Source organism: Carcharhinus amblyrhynchos, chromosome 34, assembly GCF_965287045.1.
Source record: "Carcharhinus amblyrhynchos chromosome 34, sCarAmb.v2.hapA, whole genome shotgun sequence".
Classification (NCBI taxonomy): domain Eukaryota; kingdom Metazoa; phylum Chordata; class Chondrichthyes; order Carcharhiniformes; family Carcharhinidae; genus Carcharhinus; species Carcharhinus amblyrhynchos.
The window spans coordinates 6740407-6760603 of NC_137357.1; the positions used below are offsets into that span (position 1 = coordinate 6740407).

At 51.6% G+C, this 20197-nt stretch overlaps 1 protein-coding gene across 1 annotated transcript in view; it reads right to left on the reverse strand.

The window, feature by feature from the left end:
- The window catches only part of LOC145361259 (phosphatidylinositide 4-phosphatase SAC2-like), a 44045-nt gene that overhangs the window by 18680 nt on the left and 5168 nt on the right, over nucleotides 1-20197 (reverse strand). Inside the window, exons 3-12 of the mRNA XM_080216891.1 lie at nucleotides 19486-19622; nucleotides 15599-15688; nucleotides 14101-14265; nucleotides 13016-13072; nucleotides 11938-12133; nucleotides 10645-10824; nucleotides 9822-9889; nucleotides 7421-7545; nucleotides 4016-4093; nucleotides 95-215 (exon numbers count right to left, since the gene is read on the reverse strand). Coding sequence (XP_080073017.1) covers nucleotides 95-215; nucleotides 4016-4093; nucleotides 7421-7545; nucleotides 9822-9889; nucleotides 10645-10824; nucleotides 11938-12133; nucleotides 13016-13072; nucleotides 14101-14265; nucleotides 15599-15688; nucleotides 19486-19622 — 1217 coding nt within the window. The remainder of the gene's footprint in view (nucleotides 1-94; nucleotides 216-4015; nucleotides 4094-7420; nucleotides 7546-9821; nucleotides 9890-10644; nucleotides 10825-11937; nucleotides 12134-13015; nucleotides 13073-14100; nucleotides 14266-15598; nucleotides 15689-19485; nucleotides 19623-20197) is intronic.

Genomic DNA, 20197 nt, shown 5'->3' on the forward strand with positions numbered 1-20197 from the left:
AGCGGGTGAGAGGGCACAGACCAGGGTTGAGAGGGCAAAGAGAGTTAACAGGGCAAGGGGAGCAGAGAGTAGAGGAGAGAAGGTGCTGCTTTACTTGTCGTTCCAGAACTTTCTGGGCGATGGCAGCTTGCACGAGATTGGTTCGATCCAGGCAGTCCATGCAGTTGGCCCGCGGCACCCCTTCTTGCCGATTTATCACCAGGCCCTCGGTTGATCTGTGGGAGATGTCGGACAGAGAAAGGAAGGTTTATCTGGAACGGCTCAGTGAGAGAGGGCATCGACAGATTGCCAGCCTCGCCAGCACGGCTCCTTCTCAGGAGGTTTGCCCCCCAAGCCAGGAGTGAGGCCAATTCCCTGTTCATCGCATCCTAGCACCACCAACAGTGCCCTTGACCTTTGACTGTGCCCAGGAACAATGTAAATACTGGGATAGAGAACTGGACTGTCACATCTGGTCAAGAGGGCAAGATAGATGGCATCATAAGCAGACAGGGGCATAACATCGTCAAGATATGAAGACAAATAGATCAAATCATTCAGCGCAGGAGGCCATTCAGCCCATCAAGCTTGCACTGACAACAATCCCACCCAGGCCCTATCCTTATAACCCCATGCATTTACCCTAGCTGATCCCCCTGACACTAAAAGGCAATTTAGCATGGCCAATCCCCCTAACCTGCACATCTTTGGACACTAAGGGACAATTTAGCATGGCCAATCCACCCTAACCTGCACATCTTTGTAGTGTGGGAGAAACCGGAGCACGTGGAGGAAAGCCACACAGACACTGTGGAGAACGTACAAATTCCACACAAACAGACACCCGAGGCTGGAATTGAACCTGGGTCCCTGGTGCTGTCTGGCAGCAGCGCTAACCCACTGTGCCACCAAATGGACTGGACCAAATAATGACAAGTGGATAGGGCCCACGTGACTTGATGTAGTTTGGGTGAGAACAGGAGAAATGGTGAAAAAGTGGAGGTTCAGGTCTGTAACTCACTCAAATCTCACGGGCAGTGAGAGACCACAACACAAAACGGGAGGGGTGGGGGGCACAAAGCCTGGTGGGGGGGGGGGGGGGGGGGGGGCGGTAGAACCCCCTCTGTGAAACAAAACGCTGGTTTGTCCACCCCAGAGTTACTGGGGGCAGTTTTGTACCCTACACCTTTGGAAAGATGCATTGATCTTGTAATGTCAGTTGACCAGAACCATATCATAGATCATAAAATCCCTACAGTGCAGGAGGCCATTCCGTCCATCAAGCCTGTACTGACAACAATCCCATCCAGTTCCTATCCCCGTAACCCCACATATTTACCTTGCTAATCCCCCTGACTTTGAGAGGCAATTTGTCATGGCCAATGAACCTAACCTGCACAGCACGTTCTCCAATTGCAAGGAATCTCAATGAGAAGATATGACGCAAACTTGGGGCATATATATTCCAAGGAATTCAGGGATAATTTGATTGAGGTTTTCAAGGGATTAGACAGAGTGAGAGGGATGAACTGTCTTTGATTGTGGAGACCAGGAGTCGGGACACTGACTAAACACTGGAGTCAGTATTTCCAGGAATGAAATTTGGAAATACTCCCAATGCCCCAAAGCGAACTTCTGGATAACCAGTCGATTCAGTTTAAATCTGAGACTGATGGACTTTTGTTACACGATGGTGTTATGGGAAAGGTTTGTCAGGCTGCAGGTCAAGTGTGAGCTCGCTGAATGTAGAACAGGCTCGAGGGGCTGAAAAGCCTCCTCTTGTTCTTGAGCGAGGGAGGTTTGCCCATTTCTTGGTGAAGAGTCAAGCAGCGTCACCTTGGCCACGCCTTGGCCTGCTCAGGCCCCCCGTGCCCCCCCCAACCCCACCCCGTGTGGGTGAAGGAGACTCGATGAGAAGCCTCCCCGAGGTTCCAACTTCTCCATCCTGGTCACCTTGTTGTGGGTTAGCTGGAGGTGAGGAAGAGATGCCCGTTCACCCGTTCTGCCACAGGCCTGCCCGCGCTGGACGATGGCTTGTAGACGTGACCCAGTCTTCCAGCTGACCCTCGCTGGGGGGGGGGGGGGGGGGGGGGCTTCCCAGGCCGATTTAATCCCCCCCGTTGCCACACGTGCCAGCTATCCAGAGGGGGTTGTGAGGGAGGCTAGCAGTGAGGGGGGGGGGAGGGAAAGGAGAGGGAAAGTTGGGGGGGCGGGGGGGGTGAGGCAGCAGAGAGGCAAAACTCATAACCGGGATCACCTCTCACCCTCAGTTGTTGCCCCCATGCCAGGGAGCAAAGGCAAGGGGCAGGCTATTTACCCACACAGAGGAGGAAAGCGGCACATCGCATGGCTGCCACTGGGCTTTTAATCTGGAAACTGAGGCTAAAGATCAGGGCTGGGGGGGGGTGGGAGGAACCTGGGTTCGAATCCCACCGGGGCAGATGGTGAGAATTCCCCATCCTGCTCATCTCGAGAGGTCCTCCCTCCCTTTGGAGTGCCGGTGGAGGGATCTCCAGCTGGATTGTTGAACTGTGTCGAGATTAATTCCTCTCTGGCCTACAAGTCCTGGTGTGGGGTTTGAACCCCACACCCTCTGGCCTTTCCGCAGGGATATTACCTACAGCAAGGTCTCAGCTTCGAACCACTGCTTGTCCCCGTCCTCCGGCTCAGGTTAGAATATAGAAGAGAACAACGTCGGGACAGGCCCTTCGGCCCACCAAATTAAACTCATCCCTTCTGCCTCCATCTCCCTCTGGCCCTTGCATATCAGTGTGCTCACCTAAAAGCCCCTTCAATCCTCCCCTATCGTATCTGCCCCCATCACCATCCCTGGCACCCTCTGCGTAAAAAAACTTGCCCCTCACATCTCCTCTAAACTTTCCCCCTCTCACCTTAACTGCCCCCTAGTATTGGACATTTCAACTCTGGGGAAAAGATTCTGACCGTCAACCCTATCTCTGCCCCTCATAATTTTGTAGATGTCTATCAGGTCTCCCCCCAGGCCTCCGCCGCTCCAGAGAAAACAACCCTAGTTTATCCAGCCTCTCCTGATAGCTCATACCCTCCAATCCAGGCAGCACCCCGGTAAACCTCTTCTGCACCCTCTCCAAAGCCTCCACATCCTTCCTGTAACATGGCGACTGGAACTGGACACAACGCTCTATAAGCGCGGCCTAACCGAAGATTCATAAAGCTGCAACGTGAAACACTGACTCTTGTACTTGTTGCCCCGACCAATAAAGGCAAGTGTTCTATCCGCCTTCTTTCCCACCCTCGCGGGGCCACTTTCAGGGAGCGATGAACTTGAACCCCGAGTTCCCTCGATACATTCATGCTGTTCAGGCTCCTGATGTCGGTGTTGGACTGGGCTAAACACAGTGAGAAGTCTCACAACACCAGGTTAAAGTCCAACTACCAAATTAACCTGTTGGACTTTAATCTGGTGTTGTGAGACTTCTCACTGTGTCCAAGCTCCTGCCATTAATTGTATACCCACCCTTAACATTTGATCTCGCAAAGTGCAGCACCTCACACTTGCCTGGATTAAACTCCATCTCCCATTTTCTCGCCCATATCTGCAACTGATCTATACCCTGCTTTGACAGCCTTCTACACGATCTACAACGCCGCTCATCTTTGCGTTGTCTGCAAACTTACTAATTTAACTGATCATAGAATCCCGATAGTGCAGAAGGAGGCCATTTGGCCCATTGAGCCCGCACTGACCAGCCAGGCCCTATTCTTATAACCCCCACACATTTATCCTGTGAACCTTGCCTGACGCTCGAATCAATTTAGCATGGCCAATCAACCTAACCAGCACGTCTTCGGACAAAGCTTCTTGCATAGGGGTTAAGTTGACACTTTAGACCATGGCAAAGCAAAAATTGTTTGAGAAAAAATGTTCAACAGATACCCCTCCCCACCCTTCCCGAGGGCAGATTTCCTGCCTTTGATTGTGAGATGTGGTTTGAGGCCTAGAAGGGCTAGGCCCAAATCCAGGCCTGGTTGGAGCCAGTGCAAGGCCGCTGCTTACCTGAACCAACTCAGGTCATTGATGATGTTATTGATTCCTTCCATCAGGATCTGAACGTTCTCAAACTTCCTGCCCTGGCTGGGAGAGAGAGAGAGAGAGAGAGAGAAGGGAAGAACCCGCGTTACCAGAGTCAGCCACTGGGAGGCAATGGAAGGGCAGAAGTCAATTCACATTCTTCCTCGGGGGAGCAGGGACCTGGGGAGTGGTGTTGGAAACTATCTTAATGGTTCCTCTCTGCCGTCTCTGTCTGTGCTGACCTGAAGCACGGTCATTATTGTCAACGGTCTTCGGTGACAGACAGGCTGTAATCATTTGAAAACCTGATCACAGAATCATGGAGTCCCAACGGAGCAGAGAGAGGCCATTCGGCCCATCAAAACTGCACTGACAACAATCCCACCCAGGCCCTATCCCCGTAACACCATGTATTTACCCTACTCATCCCCCAACACCAATGCTGCAATTTAGCATGGCCAATCCACCTAACCCGCACATCTTTGGACACTAAGGGACAATTTAGCACGGCCAATCCACCTAATCCGCACATCTTTGGACACTAAGGGGCAATTTAGCCTGGCCAATCCACCTAACCTACACATCTTTGGACACTAAGGGACAATTTAGCATGGCCAATCCACCTAACCCACACATCTTTGGACAATAAGGGGCAATTTAGCATGGCCAATCCACCTAACCTACACATCTTTGGACACTAAGGGGCAATTTAGCATGGCCAATCCACCTAACCCACACATCTTTGGGATTAAGGGGCAATTTAGCATGGCTAATCCACCTAACCTCGGACTGTGCAAGGAAACCCACACAGACACAGGGAGAACATGCAGACTCTACACAAACAGTGACCCAAGCCAGGAATCGAATCCAGATTCCTGGCACCGGGAGGCAGCAATGCTCACCACTGTGCCATCATGCCACCTCCCCGCTGCCTCCTCTCAAAGTACCAGCTCCTCCTGAGTGCGAGGTCTCAGTCAGGGTGGCTGGTGGCATGACTGGGATCACCATTCCCACATGGACAGGACAGGACATGAAGACTTGACCACGGTCACAATGGCGTGCGTGGACTCGCAGTTGGTTCAGGTGGTGAAGGGAGAATATTCTGCGAGGAGCGGAGAGGAACTTTCAATTGTCTTGAGGGATTGGAGTGGTGTTTCACCCACCATCTGGCACCGCTCGCTCATGATACCCTGGGAATCACCCAATGCCAGTCATATGGATTGTTAATGCTCCCAGTGCCAGGACAGACAGTCAAAGATTTAGAATCATAGAATCACCACAGTGAAGAGAGAGGCCATTCGGCCCATCGACTCTGCACTAACAACAATTCCACCCAGGCCCTATCCCTGTAACTCTCTCCAATCTCCCTGACACCATGGGGGCAATTTAACATGGTCAATCCACCTTTGGAGGTGGAAAGGAACTAAATCAGTTGCGGCCCTGGGTGGCAGCTCAGAGCGGAGCTGGCAAAGGTACGGGTGAAGGTCGGCCCACACCTCGTCAGGGCACATCTTATCGACGGGTAGGACCATTGTACAGGGCGTTGGTGAGGCCACACCTGGAGTACTGCGTGCAGTTTTGGCGCCCTTACCTGAGGAAGGGTCACAGAATCATAGAATGCTATAGAGCAGAAGGAGGCCATTCGACCCATCGAGTCCATACCAACCACAATCCTACCCAGGCCCTATCCCCATAACCCCATGCATTTACCCTAGCTAGTCCCCCTGACATTAAGGGGCAATTTAGTTTGGCCAATCCACCTAACCTGCACATCTTTGGACTGACGTCCTTTCTACAGAGGGAGTGAAGGTTTACCAGGCTGATTCCTGGGATGGCAGGTCTGTCATATGAGGAGAGACTAAATCAGTTAGGATTATATTCACTGGGGTTTAGAAGAGTGAGAATCACAGAAACTTATAAAATTCCAACAGGTTTAGATAAGGTAGATTCAGAAAGAATGTTCCCCATGGTGGGGGAGTCCAGGACTAGGGGGTCATAGTTTAAGTATTAGGGGTAAATCTTTTAGAACTGAGGTGAGGAGAAATTTCTTCACCCAGAGAGTGGTGAATGTGTGGAATTCACTACCACAGGAAGTAGCTGAGGTCAAAACATTGTGTGTTTTGATGTGATCCCACTCACCTAATGAAGGAGTGGTGGTCTGAAAACTAGCGCTCTCAAATAAAGCTGTTGGACTTTAACCTGGTGTTGTGAGACTTCTTACTGTGCCCACCCCAGTCCAACGCCGGCAACTCTACATCGTGATTTCAGGAAGAAATTAGATATAATTTTGTATCCAATGCATGACGTAGCCCTAAACAATAGTTGTGAGTGGACATAGACAACTCTGATACAAAGGTATCGTTCTTATTGGCATGTGCTGATTACTTGTTATTGAACTTAGGAGTGTATCTGTTTGTGTAATCCTGTATTTGGGGACTGTCTCACCATTAGCTGGTGTACTAGGGCCCTTGCTATAGCTCATAATAAACAGCTGATTTAAAACTGTGAAACATGGTCTGGCTATTTGAAGTAGACAAAGTCTGTAACACATTAAAATGCTGAACACCAACAACCCCCCAACAGCATGATATCAGCTGCCACTGACAGCAAAATATCAATGGAGTTTTAAGGTTTGGCTTTTTCACCAATGAGGAACCAGCACACAGTGGTTAGAGATAAGTCAATAAGTTTAAGAACTGTATAACTTTCTAAGTGCGCCAACCCCTTATATATTTAAATGGTTGCATGATTGCTTTAAGAGCTGATTACATGGTGTGATGGTGATATCATTAGGGTGTCTCACAGGCTGCTGTTTGGTTTCAGTTTTAATTCTGTACTCCGACAATAAACCTTGTTAGAATCCCTACACTGCAGAAGGAGGCCATTTGGGCCATCCCACCTAGGTCCTATCCCCATAACCCCATGCATTTATCCTAGCTAGTCGCCCTAACATCAAGGGTCAATCTAGCACGGTCAATCCACCTAACCCGCACATCTTTGGAGTGCAGGAGGAAACCGGAGCACCCGGAGGAAACCCATGTAGACACGGGGAGAACATGCAGACTCTGCGCAGGCAGTGACCCAAGCTGGGAATCGAACCTGGGTCCCCGGTGCTGTGAGGCAGCGGTGCTAACCACTGTGCCACCGTGCCGCCCTGTTAGTTTGAACATACCCGGGAAAATCACATCTTTTTCTTCTTGTTTTAAGCCCCCCCCCCAACAGAGTTCAGACGTGACAAAGCCCCCCACCCCCCCCCCCGAACCTGAGAGAAATTAACTGAGCGAGAGTCTTCACATCAACAACAGGGCAATGGGTGAGCCAGGGTGGGGGGGAAAGCGGGGAGAAGGAAGGAACAGCCGAGTTTCGATACAGCGGGTACTCTACGCTTACCACTGACGGTGGAAGTCAAACGAGACGTAAATGATGCGAGGATCGTTGAGCAACTCAACCTGTCTCAGATAGGCATCACTGATCAACTTCTCTTGGCCTGTGTGGTCCATCAGGTTGATGATAACCTGCAGTCAAGACAGAACCAATCAAAAGACCAGCCAGTTCGCAAACAGAGCTGGGGAGAGGGTGGGGGTGGGTGGGGAGAGGGTGGGGGTGGGCGGGGTGGGGGGGGGGGGTCACATATGCACTGCCCACCCCAACCCCCCCCCCGCCGTGCTAAAATCCCAGGGATTCAGGCTCAAGCTAATTCCACTCTCAAACATCTTCTGGTACCTGAACTCTCACCGAGATCAGATGAAAGATGCAAAGCTCCTTTTTCTGCTCTTTCTCCTCAAGAGCCTGACTCTGACTCTACACCCTAGCTCTGACTGCAACACTACACTCTGCACTCTCTCTCCTTTCCATCTCTATGAATGGTATGCCTTCTCTGTACAGCACGCAAGGAAATTTGGCGTGCCAGCTACGACTCTCACCAACTTTTCCAGGTGCACCATAGAAAGCATTCTTTCTGGCTGTGTCACAGCTCGGTCTGGGCTCCTGCTCTGCCCAAGACCACAAGGAACTACAAAGGGTCATGAATGAAGCCCAATCCATCACGCAAACCAGCCTCCCATCCATTGACTCTGTCTACACTTCCCACTGCCTTGACAAAGCAGCCAACATAATCAAGGACCCCACGCACCCCAGACATTCTCTCTTCCACCTTCTTCTGTCGGGGAAAAGTTACAAAAGTCTGAACTTATGTCCCGACCGACTCAAGAACAGCTTCTTCCCTGCTGCTGTTAGAGTTTTGACCTTGCATTAAGTTGATCTTTCTCCATACCCTAGCCATAACTGTAACACTACATTCTGCACTCTCTCCTTTCCTTCTCTGTGAACGGTATGGTTTGTCTGTATAGCATACACCGTATGTTAATAAATATGAGAATAATAAATCAAATCAAATCATATGTGACTAGTTCTGGTCCCAAGTCAATCCAAATGAGCCCATCCATTGGTTGTTACTGGTTATGATTTCATGGCAAGCTGTGATGTGACTGTGCCTTTAAGAAATGTATTCTGAGCCCGTTCTCTGCAGTTATAAGCAGCTCTGTTTCCCCCCCCCACCCACTGTGCTTGTTGCCAACCTGTCTGACTAGGTGTGCTTTTATTGCTGCTTAAATGATTTAAATGGGGTTTTGTTTTTTTTTAATCGGGGCCTAATGCACTTTCTGAGAACTTACCACCTTTTGAATTGCTTGGTGGCAGGGGGGCGAAGAATGATTGACAGGTCGGGTGGGACAGTTTCTTTTCCCTCCCAAGAGTTCTTAGTTTCAGTTTTGATTGCAGTTAGATGTGGAAAGTTTGGTGCAGGGGTCCAAAGACGTGTAGGTTAGGTGGATTGGCCATGCTAAGTTGTCCCTTAGTGTCCAAAGATGTGCGGGTTAGATGGATTGGCCAGGCTAAGTTGCCCCTTAGTGTCCAAAGATGTGCAGGTTAGGTGGATTGGCCATGCTAAATTGTCCCTTAGTGTCCAAAGATGTGCAGGTTAGGTGGATTGGCCAGGCTAAGTTGCCCCTTAGTGTCCAAAGATGTGCAGGTTAGGGGGATTGACCATGCTAAATTGCCCCTTAGTGTCCAAAGATGTGCAGGTTAGGTGGATTGGCCATGCTAAATTGTCCCTTAGTGTCCAAAGATGTGCAGGTTAGGTGGATTGGCCAGGCTAAGTTGCCCCTTAGTGTCCAAAGATGTGCAGGTTAGGTGGATTGGCCATGCTAAATTGCCCCTTGGTGTCCAAAGATGTGCAGGTTAGGTGGATTGGCCAGGCTAAGTTGCCCTTAAGTGTCAAGGAGATTAGCAGGGTAATATCTGGGGTTATGGGTTCAGGGCATGGATGGAATTGTTGTCGGTGCAAGCTCGATGGGTTGAATGGCCTTCTTCTTCTGTAACGTAGGGATTCCATTCTATAATGCTATCTCATGACACTCAAACACAAAGGGGGGGAATTCTCCCTGTGTCCTGACCAAAATTATACCTCAATCGAAATCACCAAGACAGATTGTCCAGTCAGAATCATGCTGGGATCTTGCTGTGCACAAACTGGCTGCCATGTTTGCTGCATGACGACAATGACCGCACTGCAGAAGGACTTCAATGGCGGCAAGGCAGGTGGGGACATGGTGTGGCTGGGAGAGGTAGCACACTCACGCAGCTCCCACACTGATCCCTTCCCAGCCAGCCTCTGTCCCCTTGCTCATACCTTCTCCGGGTATATCAGCATTCAGGATGGGAACAGGAGGGAAACTCCCTGCAGAAAAAGGGGAGGACATTGGGAAGGGGTGAGGGAAGGACTGACACAAACCTCGCGATTGTAGATTTGGAACTCCTTCTCAAAGTGAGCCCTGAAAGCAAGCTTGTTCTCTTCATGTCCTGTGGAAGCAAAAAGGAAGGTTTTCACTTCCTCCCACTCTGATTTAAAACGTGATCACACCCTTCATATCATCATTATTTTTAAATTCATTTATTAATATCACAAGTAGGCTTACTGCGGGGGCAACACGGTGGCACAGTGGGTTAGCACTGCTGCCTCACAGTGCCAGGGACCCGGGTTCGATTCCTGGCTTGGGTCACTGTCTGTGTGGAATTTGCACATTCTCCCCGTGTCTGCGTGGGTTACCTCTGGGTGCTCCGGTTTCCTCTCACAGTCCGAAAGACCTACCAATTTGGAGCTTACTTCTCCCTCAGTGTAACCCGAACAGAGTCTGGCGACTCGAGGATTTTCACAGTAACTTCATGGCAGCGTTAATGTAAGCCTACTTGTGACACTAATAAACTAACAATGAAGTTACTGTGAGAGTCCCCTAGTCGTCACACTCCGGCTCCCGTTCGGGGTTACACTGAGGGAGAATTTAACACCTAACCCGCACGTCTTTCGAACAGTGGGAGGAAACCGGAGCACCCGGAGGAAACCCATGCAGACATGGGGAGAATGTGCAGACTCTGCACAGACAGTGACCCAAACCGGGAATTGAACCTGGGTCCCTGGCGCCGTGAGGCAGCAGCGCTAACCTACTGTGCCACTGTGAGGAGTCAGCCAGAAGTTGGAGACCCCCTCCCCCTCCCCCCCACCCCCCAACCCACCCCTCTCCCTGAGCAGAGACCCCTCACCCTCCCGTAGGCCTTACCCTTGTGTAGTTTGGGCTTGGGTTTGTATCGATAACCTTGCTGGCTCCAATACAGAGGGACAGAGCCCCGGATCTGGACAAAGGACAGAATGTGGTTTCCACTGTAGATCAGTTGCTCAGTCTCCACATAATTGGCCACATTTCCACCGCTATCGACGCCTCTCCTTTTGTAACGCATGCCTGTCGAGACACAAGGAGTGAATGATTTTATTTATTATTGTCACAGAGGAAACAGGCCCTTTGGCCCAACTTGTCCATGCTGCCCTTATTTTTTTTTTAGAAAACCCCTAAGCTAATCCCAATTGCCCGCATTTGGCCCACATCCTTCTGCACCCATCTTACCCATGTAACTGTCCAAATGCTTTTTAAAAGATAAAATTGTACCCGCCTCTACGACTACCTTTGGCAGCTTGTTCCAAACACTCACCACCCTCTGTGAGAAAAAATTGCCCCTCTGGACACTTTTGTATCTCTCCCCTGTCACCTTAAACCTATGCCCTCTAGTTTTAGACTCCCCTCATTATTTTATAGACCTCTATAAGATCACCCCTCAGCCTCCTACGCTCCAGAGAAAAATGTCCCAGTCTATCCAGCCTCTCCTTATAATTCAAACCATCAAGTCCCGGGAGCATCCTAGTAAATCTTTTCTGCACTCTTTCTAGTTTAATAATACCCTTTCTTTCATAGTATATGTATTGGACACAGTGAAATGTATTGTTTCTTGCGCACCATACAGACAAAACTGAGGGAGCGCCGCACTGTCAGAGGGTCAGTACCGAGGGAGCGGGCGAGAGGGAGACAGAGACGCAGGGGGCGGGCGAGAGGGACGCGAGCGGGACGCGCAGAGGGGGAGCAGAGAGTGTGGAGTGAGAGGGGAACAGAGAGAGACAGACAGAGACAGACACAAAAAAGAAAGGGAGAGACAGAGAGAGAGAGAGAGAGACAGACAGACAAACACAGAGAGATAGAGATAGACAGAGAGAAAGAGAAACAGACAGAGAGAGAGGGAGAGACAGACAAACAGAGAGGGAGAGAGAGAGACACACACAGAGGAAGAAAAAGAAAGAGACAGGCACAGGGGAGGGTGCGAGAGAGTGTGAGACAGAGAGGAAGAGGTGTGTGAGAGAGACACACACACACACACACACACACACACACACACACACACACACACACACACACACACACACACACACACACACACACACACCCCCTCGCAGAGACAGAGAGGGAGGTCTATGATTAAAAGCAGCGATGTCTCTCTGCGCAGTGATCATTTGGAACTGCCGATACCTCCTCTGTGTCTGCTCCTCCGGGAGATAAGGACCAGCAGGAATTTGGGTGCAGGTGATTCTGAGTCTTCCTCCTCTGCGGAAAGTTCGGAGAAGCTGCTCTCTTCCCCGAGGTACTTGGAGAAATGGATGTGTATCTCCTCCATCTGCACAAAGCCCTGGATGATGGGAATGACCCACTGTTCCGCCATCGCATTCTGAGAGAGAGAGAGAGAGAGAGGGCGGCTAAGATTCACAATGGGAGGCAGCAGGAGAACAAACACACAGAGAAATCGGGGGAATAAAGGAGGAGAAATGGGGCTCAAAGGTTATTGGTCACAAGTAAGGCTTACGTTAACACTGCAATGAAGTTACTGTGAAAAAATCCCCTCGTTGCCTCACTCCGGCGCCTGTTCGGGGTTACACTGAGGGAGAATTTAGCACCTAACCAGCACGTCTTTCAGACTGTGGGAGGAAACCGGAGCACCCGGAGGAAACCCACGCAGACACGGGGAGAATGTGCAGACTCCACGCAGACAGTGACCCGAGCCGGGAATCGAACCCGGGTCTCCTGGCGCTGTGAGGCAGCAGTGCTAACCCACTGTGCCACCCTTTGGGAAATGAAAATAAAGGAGGGAAAATAGGCTGAGTAAAGGAGAGTAAATGGAGGCTGGTTAAGGTGGATTGGCCAGGCTAAATTGCCCCTTATTATCGGGGGGGTACACCAAGGGCCAATTTAGCACGGCCAACGCAACCTAACCAGCGCGTCTTTCAGACTGTGGGAGGAAACCGCAGCACCCGGAGGAAACCCACGCAGACACGGGGGGAGAATACGTGGTGTTACAGGTATAGGCGCTGGGTGGGACTGCGGTCAATGGAAGCTCAATGGGCCAAATGGCCTCTTTCTGCACTGTAGGGATTCTATGATCTGGGGGGGGCAGGGGGTGGAGGGGAGTCACGACAATAAGACAACAATCTGCCTTAAAGGGCACCTCCAGCAGGAGATCGCCCTGGGCATCGTAAAGGTGCCGTCAGGCGTTGGAAAGAAGTGGATTTGCAGGGTGCCAACGAGTAGGCCCGAGCCACTCGGCCAAGCCTACCTTCTCCTCCAACAGGTCACGAATCATGTACTTGTTCCAGAAAAATCGATCGTCGGCCTAAACGGGAGAGACACAGCGACATTTGAGAGAATCCAGTGAGGAAGCTCGACCCAGCGCGGCGCTCCTGATGACGTGTGGGCCTATCCCCCCCTGCGGGAGTGTGGGGGGAGCAGACACCCCACTCGCGATGATCACATGTTCTGTTTCCCCCCCCCCCCCCCACCCCCGAGCCTGAGAAAATACCCAGGGCTTCAAATGGAGCAGTCAACAGCTTCAGCTAAATTGGGAAAGTATTGGGATGATGTTTATCTATTCCTGTCACAAGTCGGCTGACATTAACACTGCAATGAAGTTACCGTGAAAACCCCCTCGTCGCCGCACTCCAGCGCCTGTTTGGGTACATTACCGGAGAACTCAGCGCATCTTTCGGACGGTGGGAGGAAACCCACGCAGACACGGGGAGGATGTGCAGGCTCCACACACTGGCCCGAGCCGGGAATCGAAGCAGGGTCCCTGGTGTTGTAAGGCAGCAGTGCTAACCCGCAATGCCGCCTGCGAGGCATACCCAGGCCGAACTTCAACCTGGCGCGCTGGGAAGTTGGAAGATTCGGGAAGTCTTGACTTGTAGAGAAGGGGGGGAGGGGGAGATTTTCAGGAGGCACTGTGGGGTGGGGGGGGGGGTGGTGGGGTGGGGGGGGGGGTGGTGGTGGGGTGGTCTCAGCAGCCCGTGAACGACCTCTGGGCCATCCAACGCGGTCGTCCACGAGTGCGGAGCTGTGTCCTGACTCACAGCGATGGGCCGTCGCAGGCTGGCGAGGGTGAGGGGTACGCGCCGGCCAGGGCGCTCGGGGAAATCTCCACCACCCCGACCCCCCTGCAGGAAGACCAACAAGAGGTGAAGAGTGCCGAGGCGGCGGGGGGGGGGCTGCTGGGGCACAGGACGGGGGGTGCGCCTTGGTTCCTCCCTCCCCTGCTCCCAGGTCGCTATGCGATGGATAGCTGGGTTCGGCGGAGCAATCTCGCTGCGCTGGGGACCACGGGTAACGAGACAAGACGGTGCAGACAACAACGAGCTTTCCTCTGACCCTTTCCCACGGCGGCGACCTTGCTTTGCCTGGCGCCTTGACGTGCTGCCGCTGGGCGGAGTTGGTCATGTCGTAGGTGGGGCTGTAGTAGAAGGAGTCGGAGTTGGTGAACATCTTGACGAGTTCCTCCAGCAGTCGCCGCTCCAGCTTCTCTTCGCCCATGGACTGCAAGACAGAAACCGGGGAGTGGGGGGGGGGGGGAGAGGAGGCGGCAGTGTCAGCTCGGGAGGCAAATCATAATAGTGGGGGTGGGGAGGAGGGGGGGTGTGGGGTGGGGAAGGTGGTGTCTGCACGATGTTGTTATACCAGAAAATGAAACAATTTCGGAGCGAAAGGCAGCAACCGGTTATTGGGATGCAGGGCTAGGTTACATTCAGTGCTATGAGCACGTACAAATGGGCGCCATTGTGACCAGTGGGCACCACAAGACGTGCAATGGCAATTTTAGTTGGGTTAGCTACACTTCCTTTGGATGTTATGCTTTCATGGGAGCATAAAAGATAGGACCTTGAGGAGGAGGCCATTCGGCCCTTCGAGCCTGCTCCGCCATTCCTCACCACCGTGGCTGTTTGTCCAAGTCGATAGCCGAACCCTGCTTTCTCCCCCCTCGCCTTTGAAATGATGTACCTTCTGAAGTGTGTGCTCACCGCTGTAAGGCAGCCGGTGCTCGCACAGCAAGATCCCGCACATACCAACAACCAGGTGGTCCACCATGCCAGTGGGTGCCAAGTTCCATTTCCCTGCCTCCCTCCGTGGGACTCTCCCAGTGCGCCACAGGGCATGTTGGCCTACATAACCAGGAGGGGATCGGAGGGGGGGGTGGGGGGGGGTGGGGTGCTTGAACCTGCCACTGTCCCGGTTTGGAGAGTGGGCGATCGGGGGGGGAATGCTGGCATGAGCCACACTGAAGAGAGTGCCAGTCTGGTTGGGGTAGCAGCTTGTGAACTTAGAAGAGTGAGGGGAGACCAAATTGAGCCATACAAGACGATAAAAGGTCTGGATAAATGTAGACATGGATGTTTCCTCTACTGGGGCATTCGAGGATTTAGGATAAGGGGAAGCAAAATTTACAACAGAGTTGAGGGCAAACTAAGGGTTGCGTGGAATTTGTGATCCCAAAGCGCAGTGGGTACTGGGACAGTGAGAACATTGAAGGAGAAGTTAGGCAGATTTTTAATGGGTTGATGGGTTATGGGGAGAAGGCAGGAAAATGGGGATGAGGAGCAGTGTTGGCTCGATGGGCCGAACGGCCTAATTCTGCTCTTGTGAACCTCCAGTGAACTGTGCTAAGCAAGGACGCCAGCAACGGGAAGAGTGCTGGATTGGCAAAGTTAGTGACGGCCCTTCCTAGGTCACGCCAGCTGACTGGAGGTCCAGTGCCAAGGTTAGGGTGGTCACTCATTCTTAGTGGGGCGTGTGGGGGGGCGTGGGGGTTGGCACTGGGAGATGGAAGGAGGGGAGAAGGAGAAAGCGAACGGAGAGGTGAGCGGTATCTTACCTGACGCTTGAGAGAAGGGGTTTCGGATAACCTCTTTGGAAAGGTGGTCTCATAGTGATGCTGACTGAGTCTCTGATGTATGTTACAAAACTGGAGAGAGACACAAAGGCACTGTGACACGGCTGAAGATACTGTTGGAGACTCATGTTCATTCCCCTCTCTCATCTCTAACCGGGAGAGCAGGGATGCTTACGGCACGGAAGGAGATCCTTTGGCCCATCATATTCCAAACTGGCTCTCTGCCAGAGTGATTCACCTGTTGTACTATCCACAAGATGCATTGCAGGGACTCACCAAGGCTCCAGAAGCAGCACCTTCTAGAATCTGACAGTGCAGAAGGAGGCCATTCAGCCCATCGAGTCTGCACTGACTAGAGTCCCACTTCGGCCCTATCCCCATAACCCCATGCATTTACCCCAGTTAGTCCCCCTGATACTAAGGGGTAATTTAGCACGGCCAATCCATCTAACCCGCACATCTTTGGACTGTGGGAGAACCCGGAGTAGACCCGCGGGGAGAAGGTGCAGACTCCACACCGGCACTCACCCGAGGCTGGAATTGAACCCGGGTCCCTGGCGCTGTGAGGCAGCAGTGCTAACTACCGTGCCGCCCACACAGCTGGAAGGACAAGGATGGCAGACGCAGGGGGAACACCTCCACCTGCAAGTTCCCCTCCAAGCCACTCACCATCCCGAGTTGGAAATGTATCGGGCGTTCCTTCCTAACAGCACTGTGGGTGTACCTACACCACCTGGGCTGCAGCAGATCCAAAAAGGCAGCTCGAGGGGCAGTTAGGATTGGGCAATCAGTGGTGAACCTGCAACTCCCACATCCCATGTACGAATTTTAAGATGTTTCCACTCTCCCATTGATGGATGAGGGAAAGGCCGTGGACATTGTCATCATGGACTTCAGCAAAGCATTTGACAAGGTCCCTCAAGGCAGGCTGGTGCAAAAGGTTCAATCACATGGGACCAAGGGTTAAAGTTCAAGCTTACTTATTAGTCACAACTAAGACTCACGTTAACACTGCAATGAAGTAACTGTGAAATTCCCCTAGCCGCCACACTCCGGCACCTGTTTGGGTCAATGCACCTCACCAGCACGTCTTTCAGGAAATCCTCGACACAGGGAGAATAATGTGTAAACTCCACACAGACAGTGACCCAAGGCAGGAATCGAACCCGGGTCCCTGGCGCTGTGAGGCAGCAGTGCTAACCCACTGTGCCGTTTGTGAACTAGCTGGATGGATTCAGACCTGGCCATACAGGGTGGAGGGTACTAGGCTGATACCGGAGTTGAGGGGATTGAGCTATGAGGAGAGGCTGAATAAACTAGGCTTGTACTCGTTAGAGTTTAGAAGAATGAGGGGAGATCTCATTGAGACGTATAAGATGATGAATGGGATGGATAGGATAGAGGTGGAGAGACTCTTCCCGCTCAAAAAAGACAGTAGGACTAGGGGGCACAGCCTCAAGATAAAGGGGAGGCGGTTTAGAACGGAGTTGAGGAGGAACTTCTTCACTCAAAGGGTGGTGAATCTCTGGAATTCTCTGCCCGTTGAAGTGGTGGAGGCTGCCTCGCTAAATATTTTTAAGACGCGGGTTGATGGGTTCTTGATAAGAGAGGGGATTAAGGGTTATGGGGAGAGGGCGGGAAAGTGGAACTGAGCCACAACAGATCAGCCATGATCTTATTGAATGGCGGGGCAGGCTCGAAGGGCTAGATGGCCTACTCCTGCTCCTATTTCTTATGTTCTTATGTAGCGATGGAAGAGTGTTTTTCTGAATGGAGGTCTGTAACTAGCGGTGTTCCACAGGGATCAGTGCTGGGACCTCTACTGTTTGTCATGTATACAAATGAAGCTGGTCTGATGAGTAAGTTTGCGGATGATACTAAGATTGGTGGAGTTGCAGATAGCGATGAAGATTGTCAGAGAATACAGCAGGGTATAGACAGGCTGGGAACTGAGCGGAGAAATGGCAGATGGAATTTAATCCAGACAAATGTGAGGTGATGCATTTTGGTAGATCCAATTTAGGTGGGAGCGATGAAATAAATGGCATAACCATCAGGAGCATAGAGACACACAGTGAGATCTGGGAGTACAGGTCCACAGATCCTTAAAAGTGGCAGCACAGGTGGAAAAGGTGGTGAAGAGAGCAAGGGGCATGCTTGTCTTCATCGGGTGGGGCATCTCGTATAAAAGTTGGCAAATTATGTTAGAGTTATATAAACACTGGTTAGGCCACATTTGGAATACTGTGTCCAATTCTGGTCGCCACACTACCAGAAGGACGTGGAGGCTTTGGAGGGAGTACAGAAAAAGTTTACCAGGATGTTGCCTGGTACAGAGGGTATTAGCTATGAGGAGAGATTGGAGAAACTGGGATTGTTCTCCCTGGAAAGACAGAGGCCAAGGGGGTGACCCAATAGACGTTTATAAAATTATGCAGGGTGTAGATGAGGTGAAACCTTTTCCCAGGGCAGAAATGACAATTACAAGGGGCACAAGTTCAGGATAAGGGGGGAAAGATTCAGTGGAGATGTGCGGGGGGAAGTTTTTTTACACAGAGGGTGGTGGGGTCCTGGAATGCACTGCCAAGTGAGGTGGTTGAGGTAGATATGTTAGTGATATTTAAGATTTATCTGGATAGAGACATGAACAGGCGGGGAATAGAGGGATACAGGCGGTTGGTCTGGATGGGACAACATGATCGGTGCAGGCTTGGAGGGCCGAAGGGCCTGTTCCTGTGCAGTACTGTTCTTTGTTCTTTCCTCTGTAGCCCTGGAAATGCATTCCTTTCAGGGTACAACAGATTCTGTTGTGAAAGGGAGGTTTAAACTTGCCTCCGCAACTCTCTCAGGCGTTCCAGATCTTAACCACTCACTGTGTGAAGAAGTTTTGCCTATAGTTAAGAAAGCCCACCAACGCCTCTACTTTCTCAGAAGACGAAGGAAATTTGGCACGTCCGCTACGACTCTCACCAACTTTTCCAGATGCACCATAGAAAGCATTCTTTCTGGTTGTATCACAGCTTGGTCTGGGCTCCTGCTCTGCCCAAGACCGCAAGGAACTACAAAGCCTTGTGAACGTAGCCCAGTCCATCACATAGACCAGCCTCCCATCCATTGACTCTGTCTACACTTCCCGTTGCCTCGGAAAAGCAGCCGGCATAACTAAGGATCCCCGGACACTGGGCAAAAAAATACAAAAGCCTGAGGTCATGTATCAACCGAGTCAAGAACAGATTCTTCCCTGCTGCCGTCAGACTTGATCTCTTCAGCCTAGCTGTGACTGTAACACTACATTCTGCACCCTCTCCTTTCCTGCCCCCCCCTCCATGTACTCTATGAACAGTATGCTTTGTCTGTATAGCACATAAGAAACAATATTTTTCACTGTATCCCAATGCACATGACAAGAAATCAAATATTCAGCTAATCTTTCTCTGCGTCCTAGCTATGACTGTAACACTATATAGCGCACAACAAACAACACTCTTCTCTGTGTCTCAACACATGACAATAATAAGTCGGGAAAGGTGGAGGTTTGGAGATGGAATTCCATGGTTTGAGGGTCACGGTTGAGAGAGAGAGAGACCAGGAATGAAACTAAACCCAATTCCTGATGCCCAAATCAAGCAGCAGTCAGGTCAGGTCGTAGCAGGAATAACAAAGCCTGGGCCTGGATTTGGCAGTAGGGCTTGGCGGAGCAGCAGCCTAGTGCTAGTTTTGTTTGGGCTCACACAGTGGCTATCATAAACACCCAGGAGTTGGAGCCTTCCCCCGGAGCTGGGGAACATGCAACAGTTGCAAGTTCCAAAGCGCGGGCTAAACACCGAGCCAGGCAATTTTGGGGCAAGAAAGGGGTTGAATCTTTTTACCTCGAGTTGCAGGTCGGAAGGTTCTGTGTTTGTCAGCGGGACCACCGCCACTTTGGTGATTTTGTACATCTTGTGTTTCCCGGGCACCGTTCCAACAAGGCCCTTCTGTCGAATGAGGATCAGGAAGCATTCTAAATCTACAAGAAGGAGAACAACAAAGGCCTCAGTGATTCCCTCCTGGTTTTCAAACGCTGTCACACTCTCGCTCCTCCCTTCACGCTCCATCACCACCCCCCACTGCCCACCTCCCTGTGCCCCATTACCCACTGGGTTTGGACCAATATCAATGTGGGAGACACACAACGCTCTCTCTCTCTCATCCCACCTTCCCGCTTGGCCCTCCCGGTCCAACATGGCCGCTGGTTCGCCCTCCCCACACAGACCTGACAGACGTGAGCCCCACTTTCCAAATGGGATGACAGAACCAAGGACGGTGAGGTGGCCATTCAGCCAGCACTGTCTGTGCTGGCTCTCTGGAGGAGTAATGCACCAAGTGTCTTGCTGCCCTCCCCCCCCCCCTCCCCCCTGGCCTTGTCTTGTGTTCAAAGTGAGAGGGGCAAAGATTGAAGGAGATGCAAGGGGCAACTTTTCTCCACACAGAGGGTGGTGACTGCCTGGAACGCGCTGCCGGAGGAGGCAGTGGAAGCAGTTTCTATAACAACATTCATAAGGCACCTGGATAGATACACCAATAGGCAGGGAATAGACCATG